Consider the following 16,896-nt stretch of genomic DNA (forward strand, 5'->3'; position numbering starts at 1 on the left):
GGAGCAAGCTAAATGCACGCACTCTGATGGAGTGAGTTCTGGATAAGTGACAGCTGAGTATAACGATAAACATCGTCGTACAGTTTAGCTTCCCTTTGAAACAAAAATTTTAAGTATGTGTAATGGTGCTTATTTATCGAGGAAAAGGGTGAATCTATAATAAAGAATGGATCGTTGGAATGTAGAAAGTAGTCGATACTTGAAAGTGAAAACAGATGTTGAAAAAATTAGTCGATGTTTAAATGTTTAAAAATAATAATAATAATACTAATACTAATTTTAATTCTTGTATTTTGCTAGTTAAACTAGAAAACTGCCAACGAAATACAAGCATACATACATATCTATATCTATATCTATATATAGATATAGCTATGTTCCTTTCCAGACACCAGTAGACTCGGTCTATATCGCCAGCATTTCTTAGACTAGGATTAGAATGGGATAAAAATATGAAAAAGGGAATGCTGAGGAAGGATGAATAAGAGTCGTTATATGTTTTTCTTTACTGTTTACTTTTTCTTTTTTTCTTCTTCTTTTCTAGCTCGCCTTTGGCCCAAATTAAGCTCATTAACCTGATGCTGTCAGATATGACTTGACACTCTCTGTGATACTACATATGCAGACAATTTCTGGACGAAACATTAAATTTTCCGATCTTCAATCAACGTTCCGAAATGGTCTACAGAAAGAGTAACAACAAATTGTATGTAGCGTTGGATATGAAAATGCACTGCGTGGCATAGCATACAATACTCTTACAAATGCGCTTGGCAAAGACGATTCAATTTAAGATTGCTGTTATGCTTACAGTATAAACCAAAGCAGCAAGAATGGAATCCCCGTCCCGTAAATTTTTTTTTCTTGGTAATACGTTAAAAGTATAACTTGGCAGACATGTCGAAACCGATCATTTGTAAATCAGCTTCTCTTAACTATCTCTAGTGGATGCAATAGTATGTTAAACTAACAAACACGAGTACATTTGAAAGACTCATAAACCAAATTCGATGATGATCCTTTTGTTGATAAACCGTTTTATGGTGGATCTTTGGCGTATCCTATCCCTTACTCTTCTTTCAGATATGAAACAAAGTAAATAATAGCCGAGGCAACCATCTATAAATCATCATTGTTTAGCTGCTTCCCCCCCCTAACATGGGACGTAAGACAATGAAAGTTTAATTTGCTTTTAATTTTCGTTTTGAAAAAAGTTTGTTAGATATGGTTCGCTTCCAACCTTCCTACTTTAATAAACAAGTCGGAACTCCAGCTAGCATAAAATCTGTGGGAGAACTCTCAAAATGCTTTGAAGAGTGACTGTATCGATTGATTGATTGATTGATGGGGTGAACTAGGTAGCTGTATGAACTGAACCATCCCTACTATTAAGAGGTATGAAAACGTACGCATGTTAAGAGAAGCTCTAACTACATTACCATACTGTTATGTACTACTCTTCTCCAAGCCAGATCATAGAACTTTCTAAAGAGCATAGATTTCATTTAATTTATTTATCAAGCTTTCTAACTACGTTCTTCGTGAACTTTTTTATTACTGGGCCATTTTAAAAAAAAAGAACTTCATTACTAAACCAAACAAAAAAAATACCATATATGATTTATTTCTTCTCGTTCTTATACTATGTCTTATACCAGGGAAACCAGTTATTATTTACTGCTTAACAAATGCTATTAGGGTTCAACGTTCTCGTTAGTAGAAACATGAAAAAAAAAATTTCGATGCTGATGCTGATGCAAACAAACTGGGCATAACTTTTATTTAATAGAAAAATAAATAAATTAGTTCATTGCCTCTTATTGTTGGTTGGACCACATGGCCTGACAAGCCTTTAGCTGTTCCAAATAGTAAGAACATTGACTGAACTCATGCTCATTTATACAATCTGCAAACATTTTAGCATCGCCCTTGCAAGCATTCTTCGCCTCTTCAGAAATAGCACTGCTGGCAAAGGTGGATGGAGGTGCTGAACCATAAGCGGCTTCTGGAACACTGTTGCTGTAACTAGATTGAGGTACACTAGTATCAGCTGGAGCATTGTTGGAACCACTTCCAGAAAAACCGCCTGTTATGACGCTGCCAACCGTGTGTCCGATAGCACTTCCAATACCAACACCAGCCGCTGTACTAACCAGATTGCCGAAGAATCCAGGTGAGCTGCCTCCTTGGACGGCGGTGGGAGGAGGAGCCTGTTGCACACGACTAGGAGCAGGAGGAGGTGCCATTGTCCTAGGAGGTAAAGCAGCAGCAGTGGAAGCACTTCTGGCAGGAGCTGCACGGCGAGGAGGAGGTGCGGCAGAACGTCTACGAGGCATCGTACTTATTTATGTGAAGAGATGGAAATGGGCAAAGGAAGTAAGAGATAAACAAAAAAGGATTAAATTTTATGAAAACTCGTTTACGATATCTGCAAAGGAATACCGTCAATGAAAGGATAAACGATATACGAGTGTTTAAGAGGCAGATGGCGGAGAGCACGAATATATATAGCGTTGCTAGAAGAAGCTGAAGAAAATCGATGAATGGAGAGAATCGTTCCGACCAAACATCGTCTTCGCTATAGCGGATTGGAAGACATGAGGTACAACTTGGATATTTGCACCACTCAAGTCGTATAGACCAGATGCCCTTGGGGTAACAGTTACCTAACAATCCAAGCTGGTTTACTAATACAAATGGATGCACAAGTTTTCAATAAAGAAAGAAAATTGCAACTTCCATCACTTTCAAAACTTTTATTTATGATTTTATCTATCATTCTCAATAATCGTAAATTTTGGACACATGTATGCAAAGCAATTTGACTTTGTTTTTTTTTTTTACGTAAAGAAACTTTTTTAGCCAACATTATTTATAACGTAGTGGATAGAATCATGTTATTATTAATTAGACGGTATATATTCCAAAAAATAAAAATAAATAAATAAATAATAAATACGATAAGTAAGGGAATATATGAGAAACAATTATATAATTGATCAATTTAACCTAAATAGATACACATCATCGACTTGGTGAGTCAGAGTATAAATGAGATTATTGGAGTTTTGTTATGCTATTGTATAAAACTATGAAGCAGCTCCAGGTTCCACACTAGTGAAATAGCAAGATTGTGAAAAATCAGCTTATATAAATGTTTCAGTTGATTTCAAATGATGTTACTCTTAACTCGTTTTAAATAAATGGGTGTATGTGAAATAACGAAGCAATTTGGGAATGCAAAATCTAATATGTACGTATTAGTTGTTGATGGATCTCTTTATATTTTTATATGGAAACACTAGTAGTCATGGTTTTAATAGAAAAGCAGTCTAGAGAGATATGTTGGAATTCGATACTTTGCATCAAAGTGTTCTATTTATTTATTTATGTTGCGTCTGTCAAGTCAAAGCACTTGAAATGACTGTTGTTGTAAAAAAAAGGAATCCCGAAGAAAAATTATATGTTTTTGAATTAATTCATTTCTATATTTATTTTTAAGAGCTATTTTTGAGTTTTGAATCCTCTAGCCAAAAAGTAGTAACTACAGTCTACACGCTCTCTTACCTTGGCCGACGGGGTATGTACAATACCAACTCGAACGGTTCCCCACATGGTTCTCCAATGTGGGATACTTGGAATGGTATTCAGTAACGATCTAAAAGTCGCAATTCTAATATTCCACCCCCACTTTGTCTCATTGGGGTCCAAGTTTTTGGATGGGAATAAAAAGCGAAACGAGCTGTAACGCTTAGCGTTAGTGAAAATAGCGATTACCACTAGCAATCCTAAGAAAAAAACATCCATCTAAACTTCGTCAATAGCAATGGTTGAGCAGTTAGAAAAAGTTATCAAAAACTTTCTTACCTATAAAAATTATTTTCTTGTCGCTTGTCAACATCTCTATTCATTTATTCACTCCCGATACATGCATATGCATTGCCGTAACGCACATGCAAGAGATGAAGCTACTTCAGTCAACGTTCATTGAGTAAATATTTGCATAGCTAAGCAATTCTTTTCTGTATCTATTGTAGTACTATGTTTGACTGAGAAATCCGCTACCGCGGAAGTTCTCCTAAATTTTGATCTTTACTGATATCATTAGCTCGATCGATCGGAGCAACTACCCTTTTTTACCTGATCAAGACAAGCAAATTCTCGAAATTCGGCTTGTTATCTATTTAAAATTTCAAAAAAAAAAAAAAAAAAGAAAAAAAACTTATGAGAGATAAAATTTGTAGCACAAAGTATGGTAACCAAGAACCAAAGATGCGTTTATTGATAGTAACAGTAAATAGCACTTCACTTGCAAGGCCAACAATACAAGACACTATGGTAATGTAGATCAGTACGTTTTCAAAGCATAAAATGTACAAATTGTTTGTTGGTAGGAAATCAATACTTATTCATACCCATCTCGTTTCTCTCATTGTTGAAAGGATATAATATCAATCTATGTAGTCTAATTTGTATCATTCAACAATTATGGAAACATCGGATACGCCTCTTTTCAAATTTTCTTACTCCTTAATTTATTTTTGATCAAAGTACATCTAAATAATAAAATATTATTTTTTCCTGCGACGATGAACCGGGTTTCCATGCAAGGTTGCCTGTCCCAATCATAAAAGTGAGATTTGACTTTTCAACGGGTTTGTAAGTTGTAGGCTAAAGTTCATTAGTAAATATGTGATAAATAAGGCTTTCTTTCTTCATTACAATTTTTTCTTACTGTTTGGTGGATTTCGGCTTTGTTGCCCAAGTCATTCTCCACAAACCTTCTTCACTTTACTGAATTTTAAGTGGTTTTGTATTTCGTATTCACCGACATCAGAAGCGAGTCTATATGCTAAGGTTGTTCCTCTCCTCGGTTTTGGCTAGTTGTTGAATGGACAGAATCATGGGGCACTGACGTCGCACCCTCCCCTCCGTTCATGCTAATGGTACTCAGGTTTACCGAATAAATAGTCCCCCATCCCAGCAATTATTCTTTCCTTAGCCAATATCGGTGCATTGTAATACCCTTTTTCATGTAAGTGCAAGCCTAAAGGTGTTTGAGATTTGATCTTGTCGAGAGGCAGTAGGATATTCTCTAGTGCATAGTTTAGAAAATCCTCCTTTGTGATAATTTTGATTTTGCGTTTCGTTGGCCTTTTGGTCTTACGAAATGTCGGTTTTCTTGAAAGAAAGTCTTATATTTTTGGTTGGAAATATAGTTTACTCGATGCTCTAATTCATGTCTGCCAATGCTAGGACTTTTTTCATCTGCGCTTATCTTGGGGTCAATCCTATACATAGCGTATGCAAATTTTCACTCAAAATGGGTTCATTTCTCTTACTTTGAAGAGGATAGAAAAGGTCTTCAAAAGCTCAATTTTTTTTTCTATTTAAAATTAGATGCCGTTATTGATAATGACTACGCTACTAAATTTGTGGTTCCTGTCTATATCTATGACCCATCTGAGTGTGCTCAGATTAAGCACACTAGTTGAATTGAAAATTAATTATTGATTTTTGATAACAAACCCCGTCTTTAGCTTGTTTGAAATTAAAGTGACTTTTCTCATTGGCGATTATTGATAGTCAATTTTTTTTCTATTTTTCACGATAGTTCTCTTAGATATTATCATTAACCGACTTTCTATTCTTATTGCTTATTTCTTTTTTTCTGTTTGTTAAATTTGCGAATCGGCCTTCACTATCTCCTTGATCTGATATCCTTCGTTCTCTCATATTATTACAAAGGAGCTTTTCCCGCATTTCACGCCTTCTTTTATTTCCCAAGTTTTACTTTTTACTAACTTTTAAATTATTAGGATGATTATATTAAACGCACCTCGTTTTATGACAAACACAAGATTAGCTAGTACTCGACGACTTGCTTCGTCGTTACTTTCTCAAGCGTCGCTTCGTTCCCGTCAATTAAACCCCCTTTTCACATCTTCTTACTCAACTCGTTCCTCTTCCTTAAAGGATCGGTTAGCTGAGCTTATTCCTGAAAAACAAGCAGAAATCAAAAAATTTCGCGCAGAACATGGCCAAGATGTCATTGGTGAGGTAACTATCAATCAAATGTATGGTGGTGCTCGTGGGGTTCGTTCTTTAATATGGGAAGGCTCTGTTTTAGACCCTAACGAGGGTATCCGATTCCGTGGTTATACTATCCCGGAATGCCAAAAATTACTTCCTTCTTCTCCCAACGGAAAACAGCCTCTTCCTGAATCTTTGTTCTGGCTTTTAGTTACCGGGGAAATTCCTACTCTGAGTCAAGTGCAGGCGCTTTCCGCTGACTGGGCCGCCCGTTCTCAGTTACCCAAATTTGTTGAAGAACTCATTGACCGTTGCCCTCCTACCCTTCATCCAATGGCCCAATTCTCTCTCGCTGTTACTGCACTTGAGCACGATTCTGCATTTGCTAAAGCATATGAGCGTGGAATGAACAAGCATGATTATTGGAAGTATGAATATGAAGACTGCATGGATTTGATTGCCAAGACCGTTCCAATTGCCGGTCGTATCTACCGCAATTTGTACCGTGATGGTGTTGTTGCTCCTATTCAAATGGATAAGGACCATTCGTACAATTTTGCTAATGTTCTGGGCTTTGCTAACAATGAGGAATTTGTGGAGCTTATGCGTCTTTATTTGACCATCCATGCTGACCACGAAGGTGGTAATGTATCTGCTCACACCGGTCATTTGGTAGGTTCTGCTCTTTCTTCACCCTTTTTGTCGATGGCTGCCTCCTTAAATGGACTTGCTGGTCCCCTTCATGGTCTTGCCAACCAAGAAGTTTTGAACTTTTTGATTACAATGAAGAAAGAAATCGGTGATGATTTATCTGAAGAAACAATCAAGTCTTATCTCTGGAAGCTTTTGAATTCTGGTCGTGTTGTTCCTGGTTATGGTCATGCCGTACTTCGTAAGACAGATCCTCGCTATACGGCTCAGCGTGAATTTGCACTTGAGCATCTTCCTAAAGATCCCATGTTTCAACTTGTAAGCCGTCTGTATGAAATAGTTCCAGGTGTTCTTACAGAGCATGGAAAAACCAAAAATCCATATCCCAACGTTGACTCACATTCTGGTGTTCTTTTGCAATATTATGGCTTGAAAGAACAAAGCTTCTACACCGTTTTGTTCGGTGTTTCTCGAACACTCGGTGTTGCCTCTCAACTCATCTGGGATCGAGCTTTGGGACTACCTATTGAGCGTCCTAAGTCTTTCTCTACTGAAGCATTAAAGAAGATGGTTGAAACGAAATGATTATCTTATTTCTTACAATGAAAATTATGTCGGCGCTTTTTTTTTCATTCATTATTTGTATAAATGTTTTATTTCCTACTTAGTTTTTACTGTGTTGGTGTTGTCAATTCCCGTTGCATTTAAAAATTGAATATCCGCAAATATATCAGCAAACACAATAATATTAATAATAAATTTCAAAATTGGTATAGCAAACAATGAATTTACTTAACTCTGTTGTATTCATGGCTTTAAAAAGTCTAACGTATAAGTTTTCAGTAAGCAAATTGTTATTTCAAAAGGCCTTCTCATCATCTGGTAACTTTCTATATATTTTAGCTAAATTATTTAATTTGGTATGAATGTAAAACACGCATAGTCAGACGAAAGCAATCCAATTAGGCTTTCGTCCCGGCTTAATTGGTGTCTAATATCTTTTTCTGCATATACACAGCGTACCAAAAGTCACTGTTAGCACTCCTTTTAGTTGCACGTGGATTCACAAGACCAAAGAACTTTGATTCACCGAGACTCAAATTCCAAAGCCTCCAATCGTGCTATGTATGTGGCATAGAAAAAGATAAAATTTCTAAATGGAAGAGATATATATATGAATAAAAATTCCTGAACTACCGTATTTCACTAGTTTTCATTAGGCTGGTTTAAGATAGTTTTCTAATTGCTTCGCAATTTGTTTCAATTTTACGAATTGCTGTATTAAGCAGAATATAATTAGTAAAAAATATGATTTGGAGTAATTTGTATTAAGACTTATTAGCTACCATAAGATATCGTCTTGAAATTCATTGATAGATTTGGTGTAGCTGCTTCATAAAAAAAGACGGAGATTGGATCTTAAAATCTGTAATTTCAGGCCATTTCTTTGATCTAACTTATAACTGCTAACTAGTTGAATGTTTATTGGTGGGGAGTAGCTTTGAGATGTTGCTACTGTTTGGCGTACCGCCAAACACCTGCCAATCTTTTACAATTAACGCGACTCCTCTATACATCAATACAAACATTGAAGCAACATATAACCATCACACGGCGTTTGTATTACCATCGTAAAAGAAAAAATGAATAACATTACACGTGACATCTATACCAAAGGACAACCTGCTGATCTGAAACGTCTGCTGATGAAGCGTAACTCTTTTAGAAGGCCATTGTTAAACATGCGATGTAATTCTGTCTTACAATATTCGTTGGAAAAAAGAAAACTTACCGTTCAAGATTTAAAAGACACGAGAATGGAATTAAATAACATGATTCGCATCTTGACTGAAGCCATGGCAGCCCACGAATGGACTGTCGATAATGTAAACATAGCTGACATACAGTCTCTTCAATCAACTATCCATTCGACCCTTAAAAATTTTCAAAAAATCAATGTCCTTCAATTAAATATAAACGCATCTGATAATTCCTTGGCTTATCTTTCAAAACCTGAAGAATCTTATAATTTCTTAACAATTTACTTCTCAACCTTGTTGAGTTATGAGAAAGTAGAAAATCTCATTAAGAAAAGTTTAACGGTAATTGATTCTTTGTATGGACTTTTAAACTATCAGATAAATGCTCAACATTCATTGGGTTGTATTCCTCTGAATCAAGATTCTTTTAAACAGCTTAAACTATTAATTTGCATTCTGGAAGAAGACATTAAATTAGATGACTGTGGACTCGAAATTTCGGCGTCTAAGAATGAATATCTCGAAAAAATAAAAACCCACTATAAAACTTGGCTGCGCATCCATACATTTTTAACCTTATTTCCAGTTCCGTCAGTTCTATCTTCGAATTTAAAGAAACAAATGTACGGCTGGTTTGAAGACTTACGAGACGAAAGCTTGAAGTCAATAATACTAGCCAGCTTGAGTGAATAATGAGGTAGGAGTTACTAGGAAGAGCAATTTTATTTGCAAGAACTTCTATTACAACAGGGCAAACCACGAGAGGTCTTTACCACACCATTAAGTTTTATAATGATCGATTAAAAGCTAATCAAACGCGCGTATCAAAAGAAAGTAATATTTCCAAATTAACGTTGCAGCTTTGCATAACTCGATGGTTTAAGCTTCCTTTTAAGAGCTTTGCCGCACCAGACGGGTAAAAGACTGATAAATAGTATAAGCGCACTCACCCAATAAAACTTCAATCCAAGGAGGAATTTGAGTTCTATATGTATTAGCTTCTCTAAAATTCTTCGTAAATATATTAAACATACCAAAATAATTAGTTAAAAATGGCACGCTAAGGATATACATCATCAAAGTTAACAACTCAGACATTACAATTGTTTGTTCCCTAACGTCGTTAGTATATATACCTACACACAAGTGAGAAAGGTAAACTTACCATGTGTTAATCTGTAAAGCAACCATAATAAGCTCGTTGAAGATCAAACAAGAAAAGCAAACAGCCAACATTTTCCCTTCTTCCTCAAATCCAATGAGGTAGAATGTAAACAGTTGGATAATTAATCCTATGTTTGTAAGTATGGTAATGAAATAAAATTTAACATACCTTGATATACGCTAATGAGAACGCAAGATATAAAATTTTTGTAAGAAAAACATTTTTGCTCCCTCATTTCCTTATACAGTTCTGGGAATAAGAAGACCAGCTTCTCACTTACATCCCTATCGTACACAATCGAAAAAACGGGAAGCATTGTGTACATTGTAGAGTATCCAACCAAAAGCAAACCTTGAAATAAAGCGATCGGTTCAAATGCAGAAATTACACTATAGACAACTTGGCAAACAGAAATCAAAAGACCACGATGAATAACAAACATAGCTAATTTCGATGTTTGTTTATAACTAATTCGACCATGCCATAGTAGAAGACGCGAGACATGACTAAATTCTTTGACGCTATAGTCAGCAGCAAGACTAGCTTGCTGACCTTCCTTACCAACAATTCCAATGCCAACATTAGCAACTTGTATCATCCCCACATCGTTTCCTCCATCGCCAATACAACACACAGAAGCTTGTTTCTTTTCTTGTATTAAACGGGTCATATTAGCCTTTTGCGTTGGAGTGCATCTACAAATGACTACGCTCGAAAGGTCTGAAACAATATCAATAAACTCGTTTTGAAGGTAACCAATGCAAAACTCCATAGACTCTCCATCAATTATTAAACACGAATCTGGTTTGTTACGAAGCGTTAAAAGATGATTATGTGCTTCTTCACGAGACGAAAGCTGATTGATTGTATGTATATATTGACCCCGCGAAACCAAACGAGATGAAATAGCGATGCATCTCGCAGTCTCCACCTTGTCTCCAGTAAGCATCCAAACATGGATTCCTGCATTGCGTAACAGTTCCAGAGTGATTTTTACATCTTTCTGTAGTTTGTCCTCTACACCTGTAAGCCCCAAAAGATCCATGTCGTTTTCTAAATATCTCGAAACAATTTCTTCCATCTTTTTGTCCCTTGAATTCGAAAATGACAAGCTGGCATCAGAGTGTGCTAGTGAAAACGCCGAGTATTCTTCAGCAGATAAATCCTTTTTGGCAACAACCAGTGTACGAAGACCCTCACGGGCCAAATTACCACATTCTTCTTCTAACCAAAAACTGGGTTTTACAAAATTTTGCATGATTGAATCTGCCCCCTTTAAATAAAAGGTTATTTTTTCATCAGGCGATTGCACAATTATCCCCATGCGCTTTGTCTCCGATTTGAAAGGAAATATGTTCAAAATTTTATAAACATTGTTGTTCAATGTAATAGCATCCCTTGTACGGTTAGTCAAAACTAAACCTAGGGTACTAGTCCATTTAACAATGGCGACTTCATCAGGACTTGCTGCTTGATAAGATACGACTCCATCATGGCCTTTAGAAGGCGTAACATTATGGCAAAGGGATAGAGCTAAAACTAAATTTCTAACCAAAGTTTTAGAATCCTCACTTAATGGTATAGGAGTTGAATAATTTTGGATACAAGCCTGAACGACATCCATTGATTCAGCTGAAAATCCCATAGTACCGACATGAAGCTTCTTCATCTCCATCTCGTTTTGGGTTAAAGTTCCTGTTTTATCCGTTAGCACATACTCAATTCTGCCTAACTCCTCAGGAATATTGCTTGAGCGAACTACTACACCAGGTAAATTTGGATCACTTTCCGTATTCTTCGAATGCACAATTTTAGCCAAATCTAAATTCACTCTTAGATTGATAGGTATAATGCTCGAAAAAAGAATTAAATAACGAAAAACAGAAATGTACCAATCGGTTTTGATGCCGTGACTGAAAGTCAATCCAATGGAAAGTACAAGTACAAAAGTACAAAGTATTTTAGAGTAAAAATTGATTTCTTTTTCCAAAAGACCCACTTTGGTTTTAGCTTTAGAACTATTCATAGACTGACGTGTATCTTTACCAGTGTAAACTACAACGCCATACACACCATCGCTCGCAAGGACAGTATTTGCCCATAATGTATGATCAACGGATATAGGTCGTTTCTGGTTGTTCAATGTGAAAGTTCCGTAGAAGTGATGAACAGACTTAATAGGAGCATCCGCATGAACAATGCCTTCTGTATGCTGATTTGAGCAAGGTATCCTGAGTTTCCAGTCGGTCTCACCATCAAGCTGATCCGTACGAATAAATGCTTCATTTCCTACTGTTGTCTCCAACAAGATCATATCAGCAGGAATACGTTGGTCTTTAGCAATGTAAACAACATCTCCTGCCTGTATGTTTTGAGCTGCACAAGGGGAATCATTAACAGTATATATCTCATTGTTAGCATATGAATCTCTCCTTCGCCGCTTTAAATCATCAACTGCTTCTTTTGTGAGAGTAATTAATAAAACAAAAATTAACGGAGCAATGTATGTAGAAAGATAACCAATTTTTAATGGTGGTATTAATTGGGAAAGGGATACTAGCAAAAAATACATATTGTAGAAATATCGGAATTGCTCATAGAGGCATTTTGGTAAAAAAGTAAACAGATCATACTTAGTATTAGTAACAGCATTATTGCCGTATTGCGGTTCAGGTTGCCCTACCTGAATTACCCTAAATGAAGAATCCAACGATATACCTGCATTGCTGGCTTCATGACTGGACATAAGAGATTCAGTTTCGTCTCTATCTAATGAATACAATCCATGGCCATTTGAAACTGAAGACTGGCGACTAGACCTAAACGATTTATTGAGCACTTTAAGTGGTATAGAAGGATTGCTCAGATTTTTATCTTTTATCCACAGTTTCATCTTGGACTGAATTCGATTTAGTCTTGAGTCCATAGTGAACTGCGACACTGGCTAATGGAAAGCAGTGCGCTTTGCAAAATTTGGAACCACACTTTAAATATATAAAAATTTAAAAATTTAAAGATACTAATTCAAATACTTTGGTATTAACCAACCTGTAAGTTTCCCAAATGTTCGGTTCGGTTTAAGGCGGTAACGATAAGCTAAGAGGATATCAGTAACAACAACTAATTTGCGCAGTTATAAAGTTAATAGTTTTTGAGTAATTATAAAAAAAATAATAACAAAGCAAGGATTCTAAAGAAAATAACTTTTCATGGTCATCGGTATTTAGCAATCAAACAAAATTTTAAATTTAGAACTATCAATTAGTATCTGATGACAAGAATGGTAAGCTATTTTTAAGCTTTGTAAAAACAATTGTATTTGGACTATAAAACGTATTTTTATTATGCATGAACAACTAATATGTTTCATTTTATAAACGTAAAGCTTTCTATTGAAAGTTGTTGTTTTGACTTGTGCTGTTGTTTATAAATTGTAAATAAAATAGATTTGATACACCAAATAAATACTAACATAAACGTACAAATAAACACTACATAATTTCAATTCTTATTTTCTATCAATCTTAATAAAGAAACATTTAAACATTTGTTTAAAGTTTCTTCAAATAAATAAATATCTGAGACCTGCTAGAACGAATGAATACGAGAAATATGTTCGACATTCTGAGGAAAGGAATTTTTAAAGATGAAATCACTCAAATTGAAAAAATCCTTTTAAAAATGGAAGATAACACTTACGAATATGTGGATGTTTTTTTGGAGAAATACGAGAGTCAACAAAAACTTTTACTAAAACTGACCAAAGCAATTACTGAATACTTATCCAATTTAAAACCACAACTATCTAAGCAGGAAAACATATATGTCAAACACATTAAAAGTTCGAATGAAGCAAAAACAGAGCTCGAAATTTTCAATTGTTACAAGGAGATATCAATATCAAAGGAGAAAAAAATTAATTCATTGCTAAAACTTGTACGAGAATCAGCCCAAGACTATACAATCAATGAAGAAAACGATATTTTATATCATTCTGAGATATCTGCAAAAAAAAACGCAAGTCCCATGGAATTTGGGGATGCATCTTTTGATTTAGAAAAACAAAGACTTCATTTTGCAAATTCAAATTTACATTCTATTGAAAGTGAACGAAATGAGAGTAGTTTATCTTTGGATTCGGGAGAAAGTGAAAAAAAATCAGAAGAGGATAATGGAAACGGCGAACAAAATTATATTCCTGAGCAGTATGAGCGATTGGATAGTCCAGTGAAAGAAAAAATCATTAATACATGCTGTAAGGGAAAAGCTGAACCCCCCAACTATGAGAGAATAAAACCGAAAGCGAAAAAAGGCAACCAGATGCAGAAAATAAAAATCAGTAAACTTGGCACTGCGGAAACGCAAACAGAAGATGTAATGAATAAGTCTTCACAAAAAGAAAACAACGATATCCTTCGCAAACACAAAACATCAGTTAAATTTCCAACTAATCTCGATGCACTCAATTCTTGCACAATGGAAAACCATGAAATCAATGAATTGACCGCTACAAACAAGATGAATGATGGACCTATAACAAAATGTGCAAGAGAAACTATCAATATAAAGAATTTAAAGACATCGAATTTGGAAAGAAATCAAAATTCTCCGAAAAATAAAAGGACTGTAAGTTATGAGCGGCTGGCAAATTCCTTCTCTTTTAATGCTCTCAACGATTATAATTTAAAAAAAGGTGGAGAAAAGCTTAGGAAGAAAGCAATTAAGAGAGCCCTCAAGGACAGGGGTTCCCAAGATAAGGCATATGGAGGTGTTGTACAGAGTAATTCACGTCAACCAAAAGTTGGTTTTCATGTTAACAATTCATCTTCAGGTCACAATGATAATGAGGGAAATCATTCTCTAATTCTCAGCAGTAAAACGAAATCGCCCCAGTTATTTAACAATGAAAAAAAAGACGAAAGTTACTCAGGTTTCTCGAATACTAACAGTTACGCTATAGAAGAGACTAGCCGGGCTTTAATGGGAACCTCAAAAACCAGAAAACCAGAAAATAAATCGAAGTATTTGATAAAGAACGGTTGGTTTGAAGATTCATTAAACTCGGAAATTTGGAGTGATGCAAATCCTTTGGACTGGAGAAAAACTGATATTCTTGAGGAGAGCACGTCCATCGTTTACAAATAGAGATTGTGGGACACAAACACCGATTGATTGATTTCTATTACAGGCCACATTATTCTAATTGTAAATCGTTTAAGGAAAATATTGCATACAACAGATTTTGGTAAAACTCCTGAGGCCAGTAGAATATAGTTCTTCAAAGTTATGAAATAATTAGTACGTTAAGACATTCTAATTTATTTCAATTGGGCGGTTTGGAAGATGGCTTAAATATACAGCTTTTGATGACTGCAAAACACAGGCAAAACCTCACAAACAAAGGATTTAAGGAATGAGCACATATACAAGCAAGAGACCAACAGTACTTACAAATTCTATCAAGCGGACCAAGATAAATAGTATAGCAAGATAATATGTATTAAAATAACAATTATTAAGGAATTGAAATATAAACAATCCGTACAGTAACAATAATTAGTTTTTGTAATGATACATTGATGTTGGCAATCTGCAGACAAAGGATGCTATGTTAAAAATGGATATAATGAAGTATTTCGTAATTCTCTGTGTCATTAAATGGCGACAGTCTTTCCACTGAAGTAACACAGAACAAGCATATAAAACTACAACAAAATCATATCTAGTCGTTACATAAAATGGTTTATGCAAGTTTAGGTAAAGCAATCGAAGAAAACTGTCCAGAAGAATATGTGGAGCAGGCAATTCAAAATGATCCGAATTCTCTTAATGCGGTAGATGATGTATGTGAAACTAATAATTAATATTGTTATTCTATTGTGAATTCGAAAAAGAAAATGAATATGCATTGACAAGAATAACAAGTGTAACTAAGCTACTAAATGACTCATGTTGTTTTTACTAATCACAAATATTGTTAGGACAAACGTACACCTCTCCATTGGGCCTGCTCTGTTGGTAAAGTTAATACCATTTATTTCTTGTTAAAGCAACCCAATATCAAGCCGGACGAAAAAGATGAGGCAGGATGGACGCCTTTAATGATCTCTATAAATAATCGCTCAGTACCTGATAATGTAATAGAAGAACTAATAAACCGTTCCGACGTTGATCCAACCATAACGACTCGCGGTGGTCAAACATGTTTGCATTATGCCGCTGGAAAAGGTCGTCTTTCTATTGTTCAATTATTATGTGATAAGGCCCCAGAACTTATTAGGAAAAAGGATCTTCAAGGCCAAACACCATTGCATAGAGCCGCAGCTGTTGGAAAGATTCAAGTAGTCAAATACTTAATTTCTCAACGCGCACCCTTGAATACTTCGGATTCATATGGCTTCACACCATTGCATTTCGCATTAGCAGAAGGACATCCAGATGTTGGTGTCGAATTGGTGCGTGCTGGAGCTGATACTTTACGTAAGGATTCTGAAAACCATACTGCTTTGGAGGTTTGCCCTGATCGTATTGTTTGCAATGAATTTTTAGAAGCTTGCAAAGAGCAAAACCTTGAAATTTAGTTCCATATATTACGAGAAATTAATGTTCAAATAAGGTGAGGTTTTAAAACTCATAAGCGACTGCTTTAAATTATACAATTCTCTTAATTTCGTATTAATGACCTTAAAAAAAATGCATGGCGTTTGACGAAAATATAGAAAAGGTGGTTTTGTAGCTTCAATTATTGAAATGAAAATTACAACAAAAGAACCATTGTTAACTTATGTTCTCTTCGTTGTCTGAGTGATGTTTTATACTCAATAATTAAAATTATTACTTAAATAATTAACCTGGTATTTTTTTTACATGGATATATTTATTGTTTTCATTCTCTTTTTCGAAATATTATTTTTAAAATAAAAAAAATAAATAAAAAGGAATAGATAGATAAGCATTTTTAAAAGGAAAATGGTTTGTAAAAAAATATGTTTTTTATTAAATAATCTCGCTACAAGCCAATCTGAAGATGTCGGTATTATTTTCATCGATTTGAACTAATTTATGAATTACCGTCTGCATAACTTTTTCAATGATACTGAGTGAAATACAAAGAACGAATGAAAACATTTAATTATTTTCTTCAGTTCATTACTTCAATATACTTATAAGAGTCATAAATTATATACGAATAAATTTATTTACACTTGAAAAAATTGAAAATTGCCTAAATATAATTGACGATCTATATTGAATTTGATATTGTGCTTGTTGATCTGATATTTTCTA

General features: G+C 35.0%; 7 protein-coding genes, 9 long non-coding RNA genes and 2 other non-coding genes across 18 annotated transcripts; 9 read left to right on the forward strand and 9 right to left on the reverse strand.

The window, feature by feature from the left end:
• The first annotated feature begins 25 nt into the window (after window positions 1-25).
• On the forward strand, window positions 26-2,805 carry SPOM_SPNCRNA.812. The gene has a single exon (NR_151191.1). It is a non-coding gene; the product is annotated as a non-coding RNA (long non-coding RNA).
• On the reverse strand, window positions 275-1,370 carry SPOM_SPNCRNA.3044. The gene has a single exon (NR_192412.1). It is a non-coding gene; the product is annotated as a non-coding RNA (long non-coding RNA).
• On the reverse strand, window positions 1,654-2,476 carry mix17 (CHCH domain-containing protein). Its single transcript, NM_001019147.3, has one exon. The coding sequence runs from the start codon at window positions 2,334-2,336 to the stop codon at window positions 1,818-1,820; it is 519 nt and encodes a 172-aa protein (NP_593716.1). The 5' UTR covers window positions 2,337-2,476; the 3' UTR covers window positions 1,654-1,817.
• A 221-nt stretch (window positions 2,806-3,026) lies between the features above and the next one.
• SPOM_SPNCRNA.813 lies at window positions 3,027-4,453 on the forward strand. Its single transcript, NR_151192.1, has one exon. It is a non-coding gene; the product is annotated as a non-coding RNA (long non-coding RNA).
• Window positions 3,373-4,047, reverse strand: SPOM_SPAC6C3.03C (uncharacterized protein). Its single transcript, NM_001431056.1, has one exon. The coding sequence runs from the start codon at window positions 3,805-3,807 to the stop codon at window positions 3,505-3,507; it is 303 nt and encodes a 100-aa protein (NP_001417929.1). The 5' UTR covers window positions 3,808-4,047; the 3' UTR covers window positions 3,373-3,504.
• Window positions 4,431-4,802, reverse strand: prl57. Its single transcript, NR_150940.1, has 2 exons — window positions 4,723-4,802; window positions 4,431-4,671 (listed from the first exon to the last, which is right to left on the reverse strand). It is a non-coding gene; the product is annotated as a non-coding RNA, poly(A)-bearing (long non-coding RNA).
• A 198-nt stretch (window positions 4,803-5,000) lies between these two features.
• On the forward strand, window positions 5,001-7,462 carry cit1 (citrate synthase Cit1). Its single transcript, NM_001019149.3, has 2 exons — window positions 5,001-5,035; window positions 5,820-7,462. Coding segments are annotated over exons 1-2 (1,452 nt in total). The 5' UTR covers window positions 5,001-5,033; the 3' UTR covers window positions 7,270-7,462.
• On the reverse strand, window positions 7,344-7,830 carry SPOM_SPNCRNA.814. Its single transcript, NR_151193.1, has one exon. It is a non-coding gene; the product is annotated as a snoRNA primary transcript (small nucleolar RNA).
• Window positions 7,610-7,820, reverse strand: snR98. The gene has a single exon (NR_197156.1). It is a non-coding gene; the product is annotated as a box H/ACA small nucleolar RNA snR98 (small nucleolar RNA).
• A 152-nt stretch (window positions 7,831-7,982) lies between the features above and the next one.
• meu43 lies at window positions 7,983-9,413 on the forward strand. Its single transcript, NM_001019150.3, has one exon. It carries the CDS (start codon window positions 8,328-8,330, stop codon window positions 9,135-9,137), a length of 810 nt encoding a protein of 269 aa, NP_593719.1. The 5' UTR covers window positions 7,983-8,327; the 3' UTR covers window positions 9,138-9,413.
• On the reverse strand, window positions 7,993-12,688 carry neo1 (flippase Neo1). Its single transcript, NM_001019151.3, has 4 exons — window positions 9,778-12,688; window positions 9,610-9,736; window positions 9,479-9,558; window positions 7,993-9,429 (listed from the first exon to the last, which is right to left on the reverse strand). The coding sequence occupies exons 1-4, from the start codon at window positions 12,533-12,535 to the stop codon at window positions 9,293-9,295; spliced, it is 3,102 nt and encodes a 1,033-aa protein (NP_593720.1). The 5' UTR covers window positions 12,536-12,688; the 3' UTR covers window positions 7,993-9,292.
• SPOM_SPNCRNA.3045 lies at window positions 9,956-10,159 on the forward strand. The gene has a single exon (NR_192413.1). It is a non-coding gene; the product is annotated as a non-coding RNA (long non-coding RNA).
• Window positions 10,430-10,738, forward strand: SPOM_SPNCRNA.3046. Its single transcript, NR_192414.1, has one exon. It is a non-coding gene; the product is annotated as a non-coding RNA (long non-coding RNA).
• Window positions 11,636-12,105, forward strand: SPOM_SPNCRNA.3047. The gene has a single exon (NR_192415.1). It is a non-coding gene; the product is annotated as a non-coding RNA (long non-coding RNA).
• Window positions 12,689-13,206: 518 nt separating the features above from the next.
• mug68 lies at window positions 13,207-14,941 on the forward strand (the record flags this gene model as incomplete). The annotated part of the gene is made up of 1 exon (NM_001019152.2): window positions 13,207-14,941. One exon carries the CDS (start codon window positions 13,207-13,209, stop codon window positions 14,752-14,754), a length of 1,548 nt encoding a protein of 515 aa, NP_593721.1. The 3' UTR covers window positions 14,755-14,941.
• On the reverse strand, window positions 13,421-15,267 carry SPOM_SPNCRNA.815. Its single transcript, NR_151194.1, has one exon. It is a non-coding gene; the product is annotated as a non-coding RNA (long non-coding RNA).
• Window positions 15,268-15,292: 25 nt separating this feature from the next.
• On the forward strand, window positions 15,293-16,485 carry nas6 (gankyrin). Its single transcript, NM_001019153.3, has 2 exons — window positions 15,293-15,452; window positions 15,591-16,485. Exons 1-2 carry the CDS (start codon window positions 15,348-15,350, stop codon window positions 16,188-16,190), a joined length of 705 nt encoding a protein of 234 aa, NP_593722.1. The 5' UTR covers window positions 15,293-15,347; the 3' UTR covers window positions 16,191-16,485.
• SPOM_SPNCRNA.3048 lies at window positions 15,608-16,011 on the reverse strand. Its single transcript, NR_192416.1, has one exon. It is a non-coding gene; the product is annotated as a non-coding RNA (long non-coding RNA).
• Window positions 16,486-16,896: the final 411 nt, after the last annotated feature.

Source organism: Schizosaccharomyces pombe, assembly GCF_000002945.2.
Source record: "Schizosaccharomyces pombe strain 972h- genome assembly, chromosome: I".
Lineage (NCBI taxonomy): Eukaryota > Fungi > Ascomycota > Schizosaccharomycetes > Schizosaccharomycetales > Schizosaccharomycetaceae > Schizosaccharomyces > Schizosaccharomyces pombe.

Coding starts and splice junctions, on each gene's coding strand:
- nas6 (NM_001019153.3), top strand. CDS start 15,348: ATGGTTTATGCAAGTTTAGGTAAAGCAATCGAAGAAAACTGTCCAGAA. Junction 15,453..15,590: donor CTCTTAATGCGGTAGATGAT/GTATGTGAAACT, acceptor AAATATTGTTAG/GACAAACGTACACCTCTCCA.
- neo1 (NM_001019151.3), bottom strand. CDS start 12,535: ATGGACTCAAGACTAAATCGAATTCAGTCCAAGATGAAACTGTGGATA. Junction 9,737..9,777: donor TCTCATTAGCGTATATCAAG/GTATGTTAAATT, acceptor TTACAAACATAG/GATTAATTATCCAACTGTTT. Junction 9,430..9,478: donor ATTTTTAACTAATTATTTTG/GTATGTTTAATA, acceptor TAATACATATAG/AACTCAAATTCCTCCTTGGA.
- meu43 (NM_001019150.3), top strand. CDS start 8,328: ATGAATAACATTACACGTGACATCTATACCAAAGGACAACCTGCTGAT.
- mix17 (NM_001019147.3), bottom strand. CDS start 2,336: ATGCCTCGTAGACGTTCTGCCGCACCTCCTCCTCGCCGTGCAGCTCCT.
- SPOM_SPAC6C3.03C (NM_001431056.1), bottom strand. CDS start 3,807: ATGGATGTTTTTTTCTTAGGATTGCTAGTGGTAATCGCTATTTTCACT.